Source organism: Planococcus citri, chromosome 1, assembly GCF_950023065.1.
Source record: "Planococcus citri chromosome 1, ihPlaCitr1.1, whole genome shotgun sequence".
Lineage (NCBI taxonomy): Eukaryota > Metazoa > Arthropoda > Insecta > Hemiptera > Pseudococcidae > Planococcus > Planococcus citri.
Window position 1 is genome coordinate 34,600,766 of NC_088677.1, and position 20,773 is coordinate 34,621,538.

Genomic DNA, 20,773 nt, shown 5'->3' on the forward strand with positions numbered 1-20,773 from the left:
AATTTTAAGCAAAATTTCGAGAAAGAAAAATGTTGTTTTTATATGTACCTCCGAATAGGTACCATACCTTAAAAGTTATTTTCAAAATCAGATTTAAAATTTGAAATCAGAGATGGATCCCTGAAGTGGTCTTCTTGCGAGCATTTAATATATTTTCGCTTGACGAATTTTCAACAAACAGCTCACAAAAAAAGTAGGTATTTTGGAAAATTTTCACTGAAACGAAAAAAGAAACGCACCATATGTGTGATGGGCAATGTAAAGGATAGCGAAATGTCCACTTTCACATGAATGCATTTCACAGCTAGAGTGGATTTGAAAGCGCCGAGAGTAATTTTAATTATTCTTACGCTTTATCTATATGCATATTGCAGACTATGTATGTGTACCTATACTACCTAATACGTATTATAAGCGCAGAAGAAAACGGAAACGAAACTGCATCGCATTACATGCCTCTTAATTTATTCGATTTTAGACGCGTCAAACATGCCTAGTATAATTTGCATGACATAATTTATGATATAATTTATATCATACTAACAGCATATGCCACTGAGACATACCTACCTATATATACATTGGAGAACAGATGTGAATTCAGAACAGAGAAAATTAGGGTACATTTCTCTTCTGCGATACTTTGAATAGGCGTAATCTTGCTCGAATTTGAGGAAAAAAAGACATTTTGATGAGAAAACAACTTTTGAATTGACGCGACCCTCCGGTCTCTACTCTACCATCATTTGTAGTAGGTAATCCTGCATTGGTGGACATTTGAAACAGAATCTACATACTCAACTGCATAGTACAGTATTTACCTACCTTATTTTGTTCGGATAAAACGTCTTTATAAGGAAACAAACAAGACCTCATTTCTTAAAGTCAAAACAAGTAGGTACACCTTGTACTCGTAAATACAATAAGTAAAATTCATTTGTAACTTGACTTCTTACGTATACACACAACGCTTCGTAAAGTGTGTAAATATTTTCTTTAATAAATCTCCACTACCTACTTCAGACGCAGGTAGTACAAGTAGGTAGTCAAAATATACCCAGCTAAAGATTTCATGCCAACTTGAATTGCCACAAGGCGATGTTTATAGGTAGAAAAAACTATTGTAAATGATGGCATGTTCTAGCGCACAGAAACCAAATTTCACATCGGATAAAATTCACGTAGGTTGATACCTAACAAAAAATTCCATTAAATACGACGAATGATACTGTGTTATACTGACCCCCATAATATTTCTCAACTTGCTTACAGGGAATTTACATAATAACGTTTGCGTTTACCTTCGCGGCAATACTAGCAAAAAATATTACCAGAAGCGAAGGCTCATCAACGTACTTCAACTTTGAATAATTGTTATTCAGAATGACATATTATAACATGTAGGTATTTGTACATGAAGTAAAAACCTGTCGCGTTCTTTAACCGTACAAAACGATTTCAATTTCTCTTCTTTACGTTGTTTCGTGAATGTTTATGTGAATTTTGATCTGTGGACCTTGAAAATCGATTTTAATTCATGAAATGGGAAAAACAAACAAAAGGAGCGTTTTAGCGTTGATCTTTTTTCTTTGCCTGTTGATGTTGATGATGCCGATATTTTTGGAGTTTATTGGGTGATTTTGTGTAGGTACCTATCCATTTAATTTTTTCAAAGTGGGATTGTAGCCGACCGAAACAATTGAGATGTTAACAATTTCCTTCCCCTTCTTCTAAACATATTACAAATTTTTCGATGAAATTTCTTTAAAAGTATGTACCTATTATTCATTTCAATATCTCAAAAAAGTATTTTAAAGATCACGCACATTAAATAAATGGGACCATATTTGGAAGGAGGGATGAAAATATTTGGAAATAGAAACCATCATACTCGTATTATGATGTAATGTAATGGAGAAATAATATTCTTTTTGATGCAGCCGTAGATTTCTCAACTAATTTTTTTTGTTGATTTTTCATTATTCACAAAACCATTGAAAAATTCTCAAGGTTTCCTTCAGAATAATTCCTTTTTTTTAAATGAAAAAATAAAACGTTTCGTCATAATTTTTTGCCGCATGAATTTGTTGATTCGTTACGTTAAATTTTTGCGGGATATATTTATATTTTCATTTTTATCTATAATTTTATATAAATAATAATTTCCTCCTGGCGCAGAAATCAGTTTCCAATTTTTGGAAACTTTCAAGTCTATATACCTAAACAAAAGATTTTATACTCGTTTATGAATAAGAATACCTAACATATTTTTACACACTCCAAATTGCTGCACTGTATGCATGAATTTTCAAAATTAAATATCATCTTCTGTTTTTTATTTTTTTTTTTTAAATATGGGAAATGTTTCTTCCTGGCGCAGAAATTCTTTCGCATTTTCTCGTGATAGAAAGCTATTACTTATTTTGACCACTGATTTTACTCCCATTTTTGAGTCAACTAAAAAATCATTTGTTTTCAATTATGTGCTCTTATAAGTTTGTTAAATTCAGTGTTTATAAAAAACAATTTCCTCCTGGCGCAGAAATGGTTACTAATTTTTTTCACGACTTTCAAAAGTTCTATATACATATTAACCGATCAAAGGTTTTATTCCTGTTTTTGATTAAGGAATTGCCTATTTCAGTTTAGTTTATAAATTCGATCCTTATAAAAAATAGTGTCCTCCTGGCGCAAAAACAGTTTCCTGTTTTATATGCCTAACATATGAGAAAAATTTGACTTCATCGACCGTTTCACTCGTGATTATGAAAAAAGTACATATTTTTACCTGCTTGAATTTATTTTGGTAAATCAATTTTTGAACAAAACTTTTCTCCTGGCGCAGAAATGATTACCTACGCTACCTACTTTATTCATTACTTTTAAGAAGTTATTTTTACCAATCATATTATATCAGCTTTTGAGTAGGTAAAGAGCTTCTTATTTTTATTTCATTTTATTGAATTCAGTTTTCCTAGAAGTATTTTCCTCCTGGCGCAGAACTAGCTACCGATTTTTTCCCATCACTTTTGAGATGAACAAAAAAATGATTTTCATTGAAATTGCACATTTTTGAATTTCATTGAATGAGATCGAGGGAATAAGTTTTTGAAATTTTGTGACAACTTGGAAAGTTTATTTGTTCTATCGCGTTCATTTTTTTTATGGGTACCTATAATCAGTTATTTTGTCAGAGAATTTTTCTGTTCACTTTAAAAAGTTGTACTACCTACTTATTTGGTTTTTGGAAATTTAGAAACCCTTGTCTCTTAAATTTCCAGGTTTGTTTGAAGCGCAAAATACCCGTTTAAATACATCATGTACCTAGTTATTATTAGCCATGTTTTGTTCGCATCTGCAGCAAACACTTTCAACTTGAAATTTTTATAGCAGTTTTCGAATGAAAATGGCCCATTTCCACCAACACTTCAATATTTGTCAAATTCAATTTTAATGAAAATAATTTGCTCCTGGCGCAGAAATGAGTTTCTTTTTTTTACAACTTTCAAAAGGTCTATATATTTTTTGCTAACGATTTTATGCTCATTTCTGAATAGAAATTATTCATTTTCACCCATTTAAAATCTATTTCCACCAATTCTTACAAAAAATTGTTTCTTCCTGGCGCGGGCGCAGAAATGATACCCAAATTTTCCAATACGTCGCTCATTTTTACGTACCTACCTACAACTTGAATTTGTTAAATATTCCTTCCTGGCGCAGAACCACTTATTAATTTTTTATGACTCCATTTCAATCGAGGATTCAAGATACAATTATGTTTTTTGTTTTTTGCTTGTATCTAAATTACTGATTCGTTCTAAAACTTTTAAGGCCCCAATGCCAGTATACCTACCTACTTGGTTTTTTGTAGGTGCTGCAAAATCAATCTTATTATATGTACGTGTCTCGGTCTCGGCAAAATATTTCTAAACAACGAAAAAAAAACTTTTGATCGATGTGAGTAAGTTAACGTCCAACTTGTTGCCACTTACTTTACTGTAAGTAGGCAAGAGAAATGTCATTGATTCAACATAGCGCATACATTTTACAGATAAAAATTACTTATACTTTTTTTTTTGCAATTCCAACTTGTATTTCACGGTGACCGAATCAAATCTCTTTTTCCTTTTCTTGAAACAAAAACTAAGAAAATGTAGACCAAGTTAAAAGACTAGAACGTAAAATCTTACGTATAACTTTAGCAGTACCCCTTGGAGAAATGATTCCAAGTCACGTTTGCCTCAAGCCTTATGAAGAAATTCAATTTTGCTGGAATTTCGTTTCGACTTTTTTCTTTGCTAAAATGTTGAGATTTTACTTTAACACTATCAACAGAATTAAAAATCAAACGCGATTAAATAAAACGCTTACTCATATAATTTTAATGCCTGGCGAATCGTTAAGAGTACTTGTATACTGTACTCGTATACTCGTTTACTTATTGATCGACTAGAATTGGGAATTATTTTAGGACTTCGACCCCAATTCCGAACGATACAAGAAATAGGATCAAATTGAAAAATTATCTCGCACCGGTATACGATATATTATTAAATATTATAAAATGTAGCCTACACGTCCGAGTATACCTACCTATACTTATCTAAGTTTAATGAACTATTACTAATTATGTTTACAGATTCGTTATACACGATGGAAGCGTACGAGCAAACGTGCGAAAGTACGAAGGAATGAAATAAAAAAAAAAAACACCTTACTCGACGGAGATCATTAAAAGGGCACGTCAATGAAAAATGAGGTTTTTCAGCCGCTCGGTGTTGTCTTTGGCTGAAAACATGACAAGTTTAGGCGGCCCTATGATGATCGCCAACGCTACCGGTATTTTTATTGCCAATGCTACACTATACGATGGGCCTTTCACCGATCCAAAATCTCTGCAACAGACTTTGACTTACGTTTGGGTAGTTTTTCTTTCCACACTTTTAGGATGCATTATCATCACCACCGTATTAGGTAAGTGTATTGAAATTTGAAACATAAGTAGATAAAGGTTGATAACTTCACAAGTTCGTATTGTATTTATACGTACTTTTAGTACCTATGTTAAGTACCTATGTAATACCGTACTTATTGTGTGTTGTGTACCTACTTATACACGTATTTTGCATCGAATAAGACGTGGCAAGAGTGAGTAAATAAATCAAATAACACAACGTGTCAGTACCCCTGCGTTCTTTTTGGGTAGGTATGTTGAAACTCAAATTACACGAATGTAAATAAACTCGCAGAGTGTGAAATTTAAAGGAGACCCCGACTTGTTCGGTACCCTGAACGTCATCGTGTCTTTTATGATTGTAACTCTTTCTTTAATCTCACAAATGAACAACATTGTCGTGCAGCATTTTGAAAAGTTATGTAAAATAGAATAAGTACATAATATATGGTTAGTTTCGTGTTTTTTTGAAGGGAGAAAAAAATTAATTAAAATTTAATAACAAACCGTAACTGTGGAAAATTGACAATGTAGGAGATGGCTTTCAACTTTTTTCAAAATTTTTAAAATTATTCGAATAGCAATGATGGACTCTACCAAGGATCATTTAGGTATGACATTATTCCCCCAATTCTTTTTGAGCATTTCTTTGCGTCAAAGTTCGAGTTTCTAGATTTTTATTGCATATTTTTTGGATTCCTAAATTATTATACCTTTACATAATATCAATATTGTACATACATATAAGATTTACACGTAAACCACTTATTTGTAGAAAATCTTTCTAAATATGTACTATAAACGCAAACAAGAATCAAATAAAACGATGTTGAATCGTTGAAAACTTGTAAACTACACATCCAGCATCTTAATGACGCAAATAAAGCTTCTTATATCCCTAAAATAGGTAATCGTTTCTAATCAACGTTATTTCGCGACAAATTAATGTTTAATAACACAACTAAATACATACGTGAGTGCCTAGCTGCCTACGTGTAATAATTGGTTTTCAAATAATCATCGGTTTCGAATTCATTCTGCAATTTGGATTAGGCACCTACTGCTTTTATAAAATTCAAATCATGAATACGCTCAATGCTCATGCAAAATACTATAGAGATTAGATCGTAACAAATTGACGATCTGTTTTAACTCCGCCTAAACCTTTCAATTCATCGAATCCATGTAGTACATACTTAATTTGATTTTAAATGTAAAAAAGGTAAGCTTATTAACGATGAATTGTTCTTGTACAAAATATTTGTACTAATAAAGGTAGGTACTTATACTTATACACCCTCCATCAGATGAATATTGAAATATATTTGTAAATAGTATATCAACACGATGAAAAAGAGTTTAAAAAATCCATTTCACTGGTCGAACGATTTTACATTTATGACACATTTTCCAACTGACAGACGAGCGCGATGTTAATAAAAAAAAAATATATATCGTAATTTTCTAGCGAGTGATTTTCAACGTCTGTATTATTTCTTTATACCGAATGATTCGAATTGCTGCTTGGCGTGATTTTTAGATGAAATTTTGAAAACCTGTAACTATTCGTATATAGAATGACGTAAAAGCTTAGCTTAAAACTGCAGCTTCTTTTTTCCTTTTTTTTTTCTTTTTCCTTTGAATTTCTCAACCGAAACGTTGCTGTATGTTTAACGCGTGCAATCCATATAAAAAATAGTTATCCTTTTTTCGCATACTTTCGTAATTGAAAGAGAAAAAAAAATGTCTGAAACTGCTATCGGGCAACGTTCTTTTTCAAACAATACGCCTCTTACTATTAGGCATTACGTGGTGCATTTACACAATAGAAAATTAATGACACAGCAAATGTTTTCTTGTCGTTTCTTTTTCTTTTATTTACGTCAGAGTTCCTCTTTTCCTTATCTTTTTCGCCGCATATCTCTCCAAACTGAAATCAAAACTGGGTGTTTTTTCTACCTTTTTTTTTTCTCTCCAAAGCAGCGGGAAAAAAAAGGAAAAAGCAGACTAACGCGTTATTTAAACGGTAGGTATCGTTTCAATTTCGATAAATTTTCTACATTCGCGATAATTTGACGTTTCATTCGAGTTACAAGTTGTCTTCATTTTGTGCTTACAGAATATAATGTTTCGTGTCATTTTATTTCAATTTATGTTCTACTTTACTTTGTAGCGATAGGTATGGCACTTAACTACTACGTAGATAGGCATCCTACAAAGGTATTTACAACAATTCGAAATTCGAAACAACCGAATATTTTGAATTTGTAAATAGATATCGTCACCTTAAGAACTTTCGTTCAAAACTAGCGATATATAAGTTTAACAGAGCTGTATATAGTTACAGCAGTGTAGAAATTTTGATGCTTTTGGCATTTCAGACCTTGATAAGTTGAAATTTACTCAAACTGAATCTATCTGAAAATAGTTTGAATTTTAGAACAAATAAAAATGTACTTACCTTATAAAACATACTTTTCAAAAATCTATAGGTAGATAGATACATCTACCTATACTAAAAAATTAGATCCTAAATTCACTTCATGTTTCATGATCGATATTCGATAGAAAATAGAAAAATTTATTTAGGCACATAAAAGGCTGTCATAAATGCTTAATGTTTTTAAATATGGTACACATTCGAGTATACCGACGACGCTTTATAAGTTCGTCGTATGTTGCTTTCGTACGTATCATTACTGTCAAAAAAAATATTCCTCTGCCTATCTCGAAAAAAATTCCTTTTTTCGCACATTTGGTAACAAATTTCATTAATTTTATACAAATTTGAAATAAAAATCTCAAGAGCAAAGAAAAAGGAATATCATTAATTTTCTCGATTTTTGACATGGATAGGTACGTTTTTTCGCCACGAGTCTTTCCAAAATTTGCGTCATGCTGACTTTTGAAAACCAAAAAAAAAATCATTCAACTTTCTGACATTATGCCAGAATTTTGGAAAATATGGAAGAAAATCGACGGACTTTTGGAGACAAAACTTGAAAAAACATTGGTAGGTGCCTACTTATTGTTGACTTTCTGACATGTCAGGCTTTCAAAAACTTGGAAAAAATCTTGTCGATTTTTTTGGAATATGACAAAAGAGAGGAGGAGGAAATAATGAATTATCAAAGTTATACCTTCTTATCAAATTTTCAAAAAAGACTTTGATATTTTTTCAGTTTTTTTTTCAATTTTGGAATCCTTAAACATTGAGTTGATTTGAGCAAAAAACATATCTATGATTTAAAACTTTCCTTGGAGAGGAGACTTTACACTAATTTCTAAAAAAATTTCTGATCAACTGAAGAATCACTTGAGGCATTTTTTTCCAATTTGAAAGAGAAAGTGATTTTTGAAAATAGCATGGTCCATATAACCTTCATGAGCTTAACCAAAATTTTAGTGGCCCAAATTGATTTTTCTCAAGTTTTTGAAAAATTTTTGAAAACTCAAAAATAACAATTCCCAACAATTATGTTTTGCTAAAATGTATGTTTTCAATAAAAATATAAAAATCGTTTTTCCCCTTAGAATTACATCTTCTTTTAGTTTAGAAAGGATTTCGTGCTAAATTTAAATTTGAAAATTGTCTTCTGATGAACATTTTTTTCGAAGGACGGAAAGTGCTTTTTTAATAGCCTGAAAATACATACTTATACGTTCAGTTTTTTGAATCTTAAAGGACATGTTTTTAAGTGGATGTTGTACATATACAGATAAAGATAGCTGTGAAGTTGATAAGAGACAGCTACATTGTATTAGATAGGAACCTATACAAAAGTATTAACTACTTAGTGTTAGTACTACGTTAAATGATGAAAAATTATTGTTACGAAGTCTGATTATGCTTCTATATAACTTGTATAACGATTTTAATCAAATTGAATCCGTATAGTTGTTTACAGTTGATGAATTTTGCAAGATTTCAAGTCTCTTTATACGTAGGTATCTACCTGCTTCAAAACGTAGACTAAGGTACCTACTTCAACAAATTTAGTTATAAGATTATATAAACGCTGTACTCGATTATACACAGCTATACAGCATTCATTACATAGCAGCTATATCTAATATCTACCTACGTTTAAAAATTATGTTAAATTCGTAATCTCACATGCCTTACTTCATAAGTTACATAAACGTTAATTAGAATTGATAGATACTTCCTCCACATACAGCTTTTTATTCAGCGTGGCTTATTTCGTTAATGTGTGGGAAGGTGTTAATCAGTGTTTACCTCAGCTTCAAATAGGTGTACGAACTTAAGCGTTCGTTTCTACGCGTATAATTAACTCGGTAATTAAATTAAGAAAGCTTTACGTACGCTATGTTCATTAATACGACGTCAACTCAACGTTATACACGTAATATCCAGCCAGATAGGTAGGGTGTTTTTTGGGCGAAAATTTTTTTAATTTCGAATTCACCGAAAGGACAGATGTGACAAGTAAACATGATGAACCTTTTTTTTTTTTTTATCATCGGTGTTCCACGCAATGGATCACGTTGGTTGGAAGCGGATTTAAGTATAATATTTTTCAAACAGAATCTATTTTATTTTATAAAACAATTACCTACCCAAATTTTGCAAGAGAAGTTTTTCTGCGCCGTAGAAACCCTTTTTTCGTCTTTTTTTTCCTTGCTCGCTCTTGCAAAAATTACTTACGGAGAATTTGATTTGCTAATGTATTGGGAACACAGTTCTGGCTCTCCTATTGTGTATATATGTACCTTATAGTACCTTTTTCGTGCGATAATGGGAATGCCCCTGAGAGGGGAATTTTCTACGTGAACCATTCGCTTACGTCACTTTCTTATTTATTTGGCGAGTATAATTTATACTCGGGGAAAAATCAAAACTGCGATATTCAATCAAAAACGCGCGAAAAAATCACTTTCTATGTATTTGTCCAATACTGCCGAACAATCGTGCTTAGTTTCGATATAAAATCACGTTTTTCTTATTGATTTTAAAACAAACGCCCCATAACAAATAGTTGAAGAAAAGTTTAAGAAAGTTTAAATTTAGAAGAAGAAAAAAGTTGACAAATACTTGGTTTTTCGAAATGAATGTTCCGAATTCATCAAATTTTAAATCTCGCTTAAAGGATATTGGAATTATTTCGTTAAGGGGATCATCGGTTTGTTTGATAGCGTTACACAATACTGTTGTAAAGAAACAAAAAACAAAAAAAAAACAAACTAGGTAGGCTTATTTATATAGCTACAAGAGTGTGCGTAGCAACATAGTTTGTTTTCAATCATTTTAAATTAATTAGTCGCTTCATCTGCGAGTTGGTCACTTCATTTGGCTTATTTCTCATTATTTACAAGTGGTTCGCTTCGTTTACGAATGAGTCACTTTGTTTGTGAGCATGTCGCTTCGTTCGGGCGGGGGGGGGGGGAGGGCTTAATCGATACTTTAGACCTTAAAACAAAAAACAGAGTGGGGTTTTTAAATTTGAGTTGTTTTTGTGATCAGGAGAGATGATTAAAGTTGCAAAAATGACCGTGTTTGCCCTATTTCAAGAGTGTGTAGCGACATCAGTATTGTTTTACGGAAAAACCGAGGTCATTTTCGGATTCTACGTACTTTTTTAAGTAAACTACTTTCTCCGATTTTTGATTTTTGAAGTTTCAAGCGCATACGGAGGATTTTTATTTGTATAATATTTTAAAACTAAGAGTGCGCGATGCTGGCGTTACTCCACCACGTAATCGTGGCGTGGAACTGTGTTCACCCGACGTTCAAATTGAATTTTCCGTGTTTAGAAAAATTAGTCTTATGCGCTTGAAACTTCGAAAATCAAAAATCGGGGAATGTAGTTTACTTAAAAAAGTGCGTAGAATCCAAAAATGACCTTGGCTTTTTTCGCAAAACAATACTGATGTCGCTACGAGCTTTTGAAGTAGGGCAAAAACGGCAATTTTTGCAACTTTGATCATCTCTCTGTTTTTTGTTTGAGGGTCTAAACTATCAATTAAGCCCATTTTCAACCCAAACACAAAAAAAGCTCAAAATCGTTGCCCAGTGTTATTATTCTAAAAAAATATCTAGTAATTATACCTACACTTAAGTATCTTTATCAAAAATAAACTGACCTAGTCCCCTTTTTCCATTTTTATTTTTTCTGGGTAAATTTTACACTATTAATTAATAATTATCATATTACCAGTAGCACCAATTCGATTTTAATTACTAGATACTCCTCTTCAAGACGCCTGTACATGTACTCATTTCCGAGAACATTCATTGTAAAGTATAGATTACTAGGGGGCTCCGCCCCCTGGGCCGCTTTGCAGCCCCAACCCCCGGCTCGCGCCCTCGCATATGATGGTATGGGGGGGGGGGCATCATTGGACTATCACAGCTCGCGCTCAAGCTGCTCGCTAAACCTAACTTTTCCTCGCGCGCCAAAAAATTTTTTCAAAAATTCGACGTACCTTTTCTGAAACTCTCAACCCCTGAAAATACGAAAATAGGTAACAATATTCTTACTGACGCATTTGAAAAATCTTCCTTCCTTTTTCAGTTTGAATTTTTAACAGGCGTCACATCGTGATCGCGACACTGTGAGCTCAGAACTCGCTAGACAGCAAAGAAAACCGGTACAGGCCGCGCCGTAGCCACCCCCACTACGGACAACTGAATAACAAATGTTACGTGGCCACGTGTCTACCGCTTTCTCTTAACGGATTTTTTTCAAAAATGTCGCACAAAAACAAGCAAAGTCTCGTGATGTAATCAATTTATTGCTAAACAGTTTACACCATTTTAAAGAGCATGAAATTTTGAACATTTCCCTCGTTTACAGTATACCCATCTAGCATTTTTAGTTTTGGAGATAATCTAACTCAAAATTTGAATTCAAATAGCTCAAAAATTAAAAACTCTAGAGGAGTAATGTCAGCGAGGGAAATGTTTAGAATTTAATGCTCTTTAAAATGAGATATTAACCACCTTTCTAGCTTTTTTTGTTCTTGATATATTTGAGAATAATCGAAAAAACGGCAAAAACAGCCCATTTCAACTCAAAATTTGGGCCCTTAAATTACAAAATTTTTGCCCCCGCGTATTTTTCCTATATTCTAGAGACGTCTAGGTGCCATAGATCGAGCTGGGAATTTTTTTCTGATTTTTGAGGTATTTATTTTTCTTGCAGCTTTATATGTAGTATAGAGATGAGAAATCGTCTCGAAACCAATACTGAGCTACGCACATTAAAAATTCACACCTACAAAAAAACAAACTTGAAATTATCATCGGGAATGGTAACATTATAATTTTTCACAGCTTTGAATCAATGTTTTTGTTAGAATCAACTATGGTTTTTGTTTTTTTTGTTTGAAAAAAAAATACTCGCATCGACGTTCAAATAATTTTAAAGCGAGCGTGGGATAAAAACATAAAATTTTTATATTTACCCGACACTTTAATTCTATACATTGAAAATTTGTCATTTGAACGTTAAAATACAATTTAGGTAAGACCTACCTACACACAGTTCCAATCAAACACAAAAAAAAGCTCAATTTTCGTTTCTGTTTTCAATTAAATACCTCTCCCACCTCCCACCACTCTGATTCGCATAAATCCGAATTATAATCACGTATGTTCCAACACCTCGATTTAAAATTGCCATTTATTGTCACTCCTACTTGCAAACTGCATTAACTCGTCGTTTCTTGTTAATCGAATTATTTCTACAACATGCACTAAATGAATACACAACGATGTAATTTTTTTTCATTCGACGAATAAAAATAAAAATTTGATTGTGTAGAAAATTACTCGAAAAGTGAAAAAAGCACGATGAATGGATGACAAGCATAGGTAGGTAATATGTAGCAAACTGTGAGAAAACAAAATCAATTACATATTTTCTCCATATCATGGTGGTGCTGAAGTATAATAATGTAACGAATTTTGTTCGAAATGAAAATGCAATACGCATCGCTAAGAAATTCGTAACATTTGAAATTGATACAGAAGACTGTAAGTGATAGGTAGCATATCAAAGTATGTTGGTAAAATCAACGCAGACAAAGCATGTAACGTGTATTGATTAATCGTTAAAGTTGAATGAGAAAACGTGTAACTCCTTGGAGCACCTTCACATTTCCACTTGTAGAGACAGGCAACGAAGCTGTAATTTTGCAAGCATTTCTGTAAAATGGTTCGTTTGCGTACAATATAAAAACAGTTGTAAAACTCATCGATTCTCAGTATACGTAATGACTAATGAGTAGGTAGGTACCTAGTTTGATGATAATGTATGCAATTGTAAAATACTCGTGAAGTGTAATTCTAAGTTTTTTCCTAGTGATTTAGTTTTTATTTATGCATCACTTTTCTATCGTAAGTATGGAAAATGAATGCCTATGCCTATTTACTTCATGGAGGCAATGTTATTGGAATAATTCGCCTTCTATTCGTTGGTTATGCAATATGTCAAGTCTGTATGTTTGTTTTTACCTCGTCATCAAGAATTCAAAGATGATTAACTTCTACTAGGTACTTATTTGTATTTTTTACATCTCTATAGATACTTGATGGGTAAATATAGTCGTGATTAGTAACGATGAATTATTGTTTGAAATTTGAGCCAAAAGGAAGGATAGTTTCGAAAAAACAATTCAACATCATTACGACTTTTTAGTGAAATAAAAATTCAGGGCATTTGGAAAAAAATAAATGAAAAAATGAAAACAACAACATTAAAATAAGATCTTACTTAATTTCCAGCTGAAGATCTTAAACCCACGAGAGTCATGATAACATGAGTTATATATTTAATGGATGAAGTTCAACTTGTGCTAACAAGTTCTTATGATGCTCCGTTAGAATTAGACTTTATTGGTTTTTGGAAAGGAGAAGAACAAAATACCTACTCTTCCTTCTTTGCTGGGAATTTGGGGTACCTAGATAATTAGTTGAACCGAACATATCTAGTTTAACTGTTTAAAATGAAAAATAGCTTAGATGTGTTTCAGAAACGTTTATACTTACCCAAAGTTCGTTATGCAGACTAGCAAAGGGACCTTTCTTCTATATTATTATTGTGTTATTCATTTCGAGTAAATACGACGACCTCATCGAACTCTGTTTCTGTACTCCATTTTTTTCTTGTTACGTGAGCTTCGCATGTTCAGCGTTTGGCTTATCCACCAATTTTTTTTTAAAATACATGCACTGAGAGAACCTCTAATTAGATCACATCACGTCAGATCAGGATCCAATATCATCTAACCAGGACTAGGTAATAGATCTACTGATTAGATTTGATCACCCATTAATTTTTTTCTTCGAAGACTTCATTTTTGAAACTGAGACAAAAACTACAAATTTTGTGATCCGCCTATGGTGATTTCGCTTACTCGTATTTTCGCTCAAAAACCTGAGTTTGTACCTACTAAGGAATAGCATTACAGACTTGAATATAAAATTTTGGTTTTTTTGATGTATTTTTAAAGTAAAAATTTAATGTAGATACCTACTTATTCGTAATGTTTTTTTTTGGGCTTTCATATCACTGTTGCACAATTTTAATGAATTTCACACATACTACCAACAGAAAAAAAATCAGCAGAGTGTATAGTCAAAGTCAAGACGTAGGGGCATCTGTGCGGAAAATTTCAAATATTTTGGTTCGATTGGGGATGAAAAAAAGACGAAAACTTTCCAAATCGTCCCTTCATGGTCAGACATTAACATTAGGTTAGACTTACTCGAGTATGAAATACTGGCGCACCTGAATGCTTTCAATTCCTGAATTCATTCGATTATTAATTGAGAAATATGTAAGGTCATTACTCTGATAGGTACCTATATAACTTGGATTTCAACTGATCGTTGACCTCTCTGCTCTCATCAATAAATCCATGCGAAAGTGTACGCAATTCATCGAGCGAATTTTTAAAGTATTATCCCCCTAATTCATCAAAAGGTGATTTGAAATGATGAAATACCCACCTCTTCACTTTTCACAAAATAGGATGGTATATCTTGTATACAGCTACACAGCGATGAAAAAAGTTTTGAAAATTCAATAAAATCGATGTGTACCTAACTACCTACCTATTCGTAGGAATTCATATTAGACGATGGGGGAAAAATTAATATGAAAAATTACCATTGGCGTCCGTTTAGGTGGTTTCATAACGCGAAGTGAAAAAGCTTTTTGTCGTTTTTCTCGTTCCCCGATTCGCGCAGTGGCAATTTGATTGGCACTTTTTTTTGCCATTCTTGGCAAAAGAGTGGTAAAGCTCAAATTGAAATGAAAACCAGACGAAAATGCCAGTGATGGCAATTTTGAAAACTTGCTACAATACAGATTACACTCTGCTTATGCTAGTTTTGACAAAATTTTGCCAACGTTTACAATATTTTGCCAATAGTGACAAAACTTTGTCCGTTAAATTTCAAAAAATAATCTATTCGCAGAAGTGGGGAAGATAAGATGAGATTAGGCAGAGTCGAAGCGCATGTTCTACTCTGCCTCGTTGGTTACTTCATACTTTGGTTCAGTTTTCAGTTGATGGTGAAGTAGTGAACACGTTGTACAGAAATTTGGTTATAATTGATGCGTGAAAATGTCGTCTGGAAGTCGAAGATGAATCGGTAAGTACCATACATCTGTATACATCTATCATGGGATAGGTACCATGACTTTTGTTTTATCTTGGTGTGGGTATTTGTAACTTCCTATACCTATGCACGTATGTATTTTGCGAATTGATTGCAAGTGATTCAGACGTTATGTTACAGTGATCGTTGAGGAAATCACATCATCTGGTAGGTATCATAACTTGGGTGTATTTATGCTCACCATGTACCAGCCAAGTCTTTAGATTATGCAGTTTCCATAATGATAGTCTAATGAAAACAATACTGTAACAACGTCTGAATCACTTGAAAACCAAATTACATAATATGCGTGTACCTACTTACAACAAGATAAAACAAAGCATATGGTACTAATGCTACAATGAATGTATACAGGTACATATAATTAGGTACAGATTGATTTTCGACTTCAGACATTAATTGCATCATTCCCTGCAACTTTGACCGTTAAAATAAACGATTTTCAAATTTCAAATGTGTTCTTTACAGGTACCTACATCAATTGCCATAGGATTGCCACTGAGTGGCAAAATCATTGGCAAAATAATTGCCAATGAGATTGCCAGCAGTGGTAAAACAGAGGCAAAATAATTGCCAATTAAATTGTCACTAGTGGCAAAACGGTGGCAAAACATTTACCAATGAGATTGCCACCAGTGGCAATCTTATTGGCAAAATTTAATCTTTTGCCACATTGGCAAAGTTAAAATGCTGTCTTCTCATTGGTTGGAGCTTTGCCATTATATTGCCTTTTTTTTGCCATTAGTACACCTAGTGGCATTGGCAAAATATTTTGCCATTTGCGCGAATCGGGTCATATTATACCTACACAAGCCGATCGCTGATGAAAAAAAAAGAAGACGGGTTCGATACATTAAAAATATGTCGAATGTCACATCGAAGGTATTAAAATATTGAGTTAACTGCCAATATCAAGACCTATCTTACCCACGCAGTGAGGAATTACTCAGAGAGAAGAAATCCGTCGGGTAGAATAAGATTCTCAAACAGACAGAATTTTATAGGCTGGGAACAGCTCACGCCTCAGAATAATCTTACAAACGTCAAAAACCAGTCAAATTCTCAAAATTTACTCCTATTTTTTTTCACAAAGTCGATCCGTTTGACTCCACGTTACATCACGTGCTGCTGACGAAATAAAAATCTATCGAAAATTGAAAAATAAAAAATAACTCATCCGAGTGGCATTCGAGTAAGTATAAGTGAAATAAAATGATAAAGATGATGGCGGAATATAACGAAAAACATTAGTTCGGTAAATGAAAAATTTAACGAGCATATGGAGAACTGAGATGGAAGTTAATTCATTTGATGAAAACATTTCTCAAATACAATGAACGCGAATCTGTACAGCACTGTCTTTCGCAATACTTTTCGAATTTCCATTTATTTTGCCGACGATAATGCGCGAAAATTTCCTGTCACAAATGAAAAAGAGTAAAGTGTTTATAGATGTCATTTTATATCGAAAAAAATAAAGAGGACCGGGACCTATTCCTATTTTGGTTCGAAACGCGCGTTTACGTATTTTTGAGCAAGTTAAAGAGTCACTTTTACCGAGTTTTTCATTAATCACGCTTTTCTCGCGTTTTAAAAGCGAGCCAAAAGCAAGTTGCTCAATTTAATCGTAGTACACACTATACAGAGTTGTATTTGCGTATAAAATACGAGTATCATTATTCTACCCAGTCCATTATAAGATGGCGAAAAAAATCGAAATGACTGCAAAAAGTTACACGATATTCCATGCTTACGATAATACAATTATTTTCCCATTTTTCAACTTCTAGCCTAACAATAAGTTGGGCCGTGTAAATTAAATAAAATTTTGCAAAATGATTTCGCGAAGGTGAGAAAATTTATATTACCTTTAATTTTGCACGGTTAAAATTTGACGCAATTTTTCACATGCACAGTTAGTATATTTGTATCAACCTACAGCAAAACAATTTTATCTTACTTTCGAGTGGGTAGGTATGGGTACGTTGCATGAATTCTCATTCAACAAACATTTTTCAGACAAAATTGAACGAAAAAATTTTATTTTTCTAAATTACACTCGAATAATGATGATGATGTAGGTAGTTAGAAACGAAAAGAAATTAAAAAATGAATTTTTTAATATTTCTCAATCAAAAAAATTAGGCGAGATTTGTCTCAATCAAAAGAATGATGTATTCTTGGTTATGGTTGATAAACCTAATTAAAAAGTTGATAAAGTGAATTTTGGATTTATTGATTTGATACAACATTGAAAGGTTCTGAATTTTATTTTGACACTTTTCAATGACAATTTTCTCAGAATTGTAAAATTCAAAATTTTGCAGGAGGACCCAGAACAATTCGAAATTATCACCAATCAATTTTGAAGACAGAAAATGGCGTAGAAGCCAAGTTTCATTGTTCTATATAGTACCTTAATTTTGTGAGGTACATCTTGATTTTTTTTTAATGGGCGAAAAATGAAGTTGAGCAATTCAAGATTTGCCTATGTGATGCACACATATTTTTTTTACTCTTTTGATTTTTCTATAAAGGCGTGGTTCAAAAATTTTCAGTCGATTTACCTTCAGAGAAAACGATTGGATCTGATCAAAATCTGTTTCTTTTTCTCTTTTGATTTTTGTAAAATACAATATCTAAAGTGGTCAAGTCCAATTGCATTTTTATTCTCATCTCACTATACTTATAGTTACCCGACTATTTATTAAAACACTACACAGGTAACCTGGATACCTACCTATTTCTGGAACAGAAATTCTCACCTACTTTGGCTCGTATAGGTACAAATGAAGCTAAAAATAAACCATATAGGTAAGGAATTAATTTCGTCCCATTTTCATTCCACTCGAGTGATTATACGTAGGTACTTGGAAAATTTCAGCTCTTCGCAGTGATAAGAAATACCTACCTTTCCAAACGAATAAAACAATTTTTTGTTGTTTTTTCTACTTCGCCTAAAAAATTCATTGACAAAATAAATTACTTTTTGTACATCCCATGCAACTCAATTCTCTATAAGAGATGAGTATAAAGTTTATAAAAAAAAATTTACAAACACGCCGGTGACGTCGTAGCTCATAAAAATAAGCAATGACACTAAAGAGTGTCCCTTAACTATAAATAATAATAATAATACAATTCGAACACTGAGGCCATTACGGTTTATAAATTGTGTCATTCTTAGATATTATTTTTACTCCATCTCTGTTATATTTCATAATTTAATGTAATTTTTAACCATAGACAAATGACGAAGTTTTCGAGTTTCGTACTCACTGTCTTTCGTTTATTACGTTTCCGTAAAAAATAGCATAGCGTAAACGATGGAAATGATTTTCATTCGTTTCCTCACGTCGTCGTCGTCGTCGTCGTCATCATCGTCATTTTGTGTGCTTTAAGCTATGAAAGTAGGTATCACCGTAGGTTACACGTGATTAAAAATTCTGCGGTAGTTTTACTTCATTTGTCAAGACACTTCTGAAATAATACGAGTAATTAAGTAAAAAAAGTTATATGATAATATGATTACCTATATTATTTAGAACGTTAGATAGGTTGGTATGGTTATAAGGAACCGTATAAAACTCGTGATTATATATGCGAGCAGTTATGACTTAATTTAATAATACGAATGTGCGCCGTGTGAAGTACAGATTCAAAGATAGTGCCACTTGATGCGTACCGAAAAGTGAATATCATTATGATAATTGTGGAACAATTCGTCGCAAATTGGTTAATCTGTTAAGTAAATTAAGTATATCATTTTTACGATGTACCTAAGTAGTAGGTAGTTAAGTACAAGTGCATACCTATGCTAAAACGTTTTTTGTGGGACACACGGGAGCACGCAGTGCCCCCAAAAAAATTTAAAAAATAACAAGAAGTTGTCATAAAAGCTGAAAAAAATGAAATAATTAAGGGGGGGGGGATTTGACAAAAAAAAGAAGCTCTTCAAGTAATTTTGTAAAAAAAAAAAATTATAAAAAAATTACTTCCTGAGAATTTTAACGAAAAAACATCACAACTTTTTGTCAAATCGCCAAAAATTGACACTCTTTGACAATAGCATCGTCTTGGGAAATCATTTGACGATTTTGACAAAAATTGGCCCTTTTTGACAATTGCGACAAAAATGGACACTTCTTGACTGTGTTGTCAAAAATTAACGTTTTTTTACTATTTTTTCCCAAACATTGACACTTTTTGGCTTTGGAAAATTTGGCCCTCCAAAAAACAGAACCTTATAAACAAGTTTGGCAAAAAAAACAGGACTTTTGTTTGACAACTTTGGAACAAAAAGAGGGCTTTTTGAATAGATAAGACGATAATCAATTGTTTTTGATGTTTGGGGTGAGGGGTACGAAAATTATGAACTTGCACTTTTCGAGAAATAGCGTACCTACCCTCAAAAAAGAAGTGACGAAAAAAGGTCTGCCTCTGACAAATATGAAAATCCACACACAAGTACATACATTAGCATTGCAGTAAGAACAGCTAGATAATACATCAAACATAACATCACTAGCTGTATTATTCCGCAATCATGAATCATGACGAATCCAAAGTGTAGGAGGTAGGTACTTGAACTCTATAGTCATCTGAAAATAAAGAGGGATTTCAACACAGATCGAATTACACGAAAGGAAATAAAGTCAGATATTCGGATAACATTCCAAGAGATCCTATAACATCGGTACAAACTAAAGTTGAAATATAGGTACCTTAACTATGTCGTGTCGTGTAAAAAAAGATGATTGACTTGAGTAAACGATCCAAAAAAAAAAGCAAAAAGCTCAAAGGAGCAGATTTGTTGACAGTGTAAAAAGCATTTTCATCGCCCTCCCGATCGTGCCACATTACATGTTCGCGGCAAAAAGCTATTATTTTTTAGACATCATTCAGAAAATAACGCTGATATAAGTTGTGTTTTTTTTCTTCTGTCTTTTTTTTTTTTTTTTTAAATAAGAAGAAACGCCGCAGAAATGGAATGCTCGAAACGATTTAACGCTACAGTTTTCTTCGGTCTGGATTAACTGGGTGAGATATTGTCATCATTTTAAGCATGTACCTAGTATATAAGCTACACATAACATTTATTGTTTCCAGTTCTAAAAAGTGAGCGGAAAATTAAATGTAAAGTTTCACGTATGTACCTATATAGC

At 32.7% G+C, this 20,773-nt stretch overlaps 1 protein-coding gene across 3 annotated transcripts in view; it reads left to right on the forward strand.

Moving 5' to 3' along the window:
• LOC135831600 (5-hydroxytryptamine receptor-like) overlaps positions 1-20,773 on the forward strand; it is a 112,311-nt gene that overhangs the window by 20,846 nt on the left and 70,692 nt on the right. For all 3 annotated transcript variants that reach the window (XM_065344207.1, XM_065344208.1, XM_065344209.1), the window contains exon 2: positions 4,643-4,977. In XM_065344207.1, coding sequence (XP_065200279.1) covers positions 4,758-4,977 — 220 coding nt within the window. In that variant the 5' untranslated portion in view covers positions 4,643-4,757. The remainder of the gene's footprint in view (positions 1-4,642; positions 4,978-20,773) is intronic.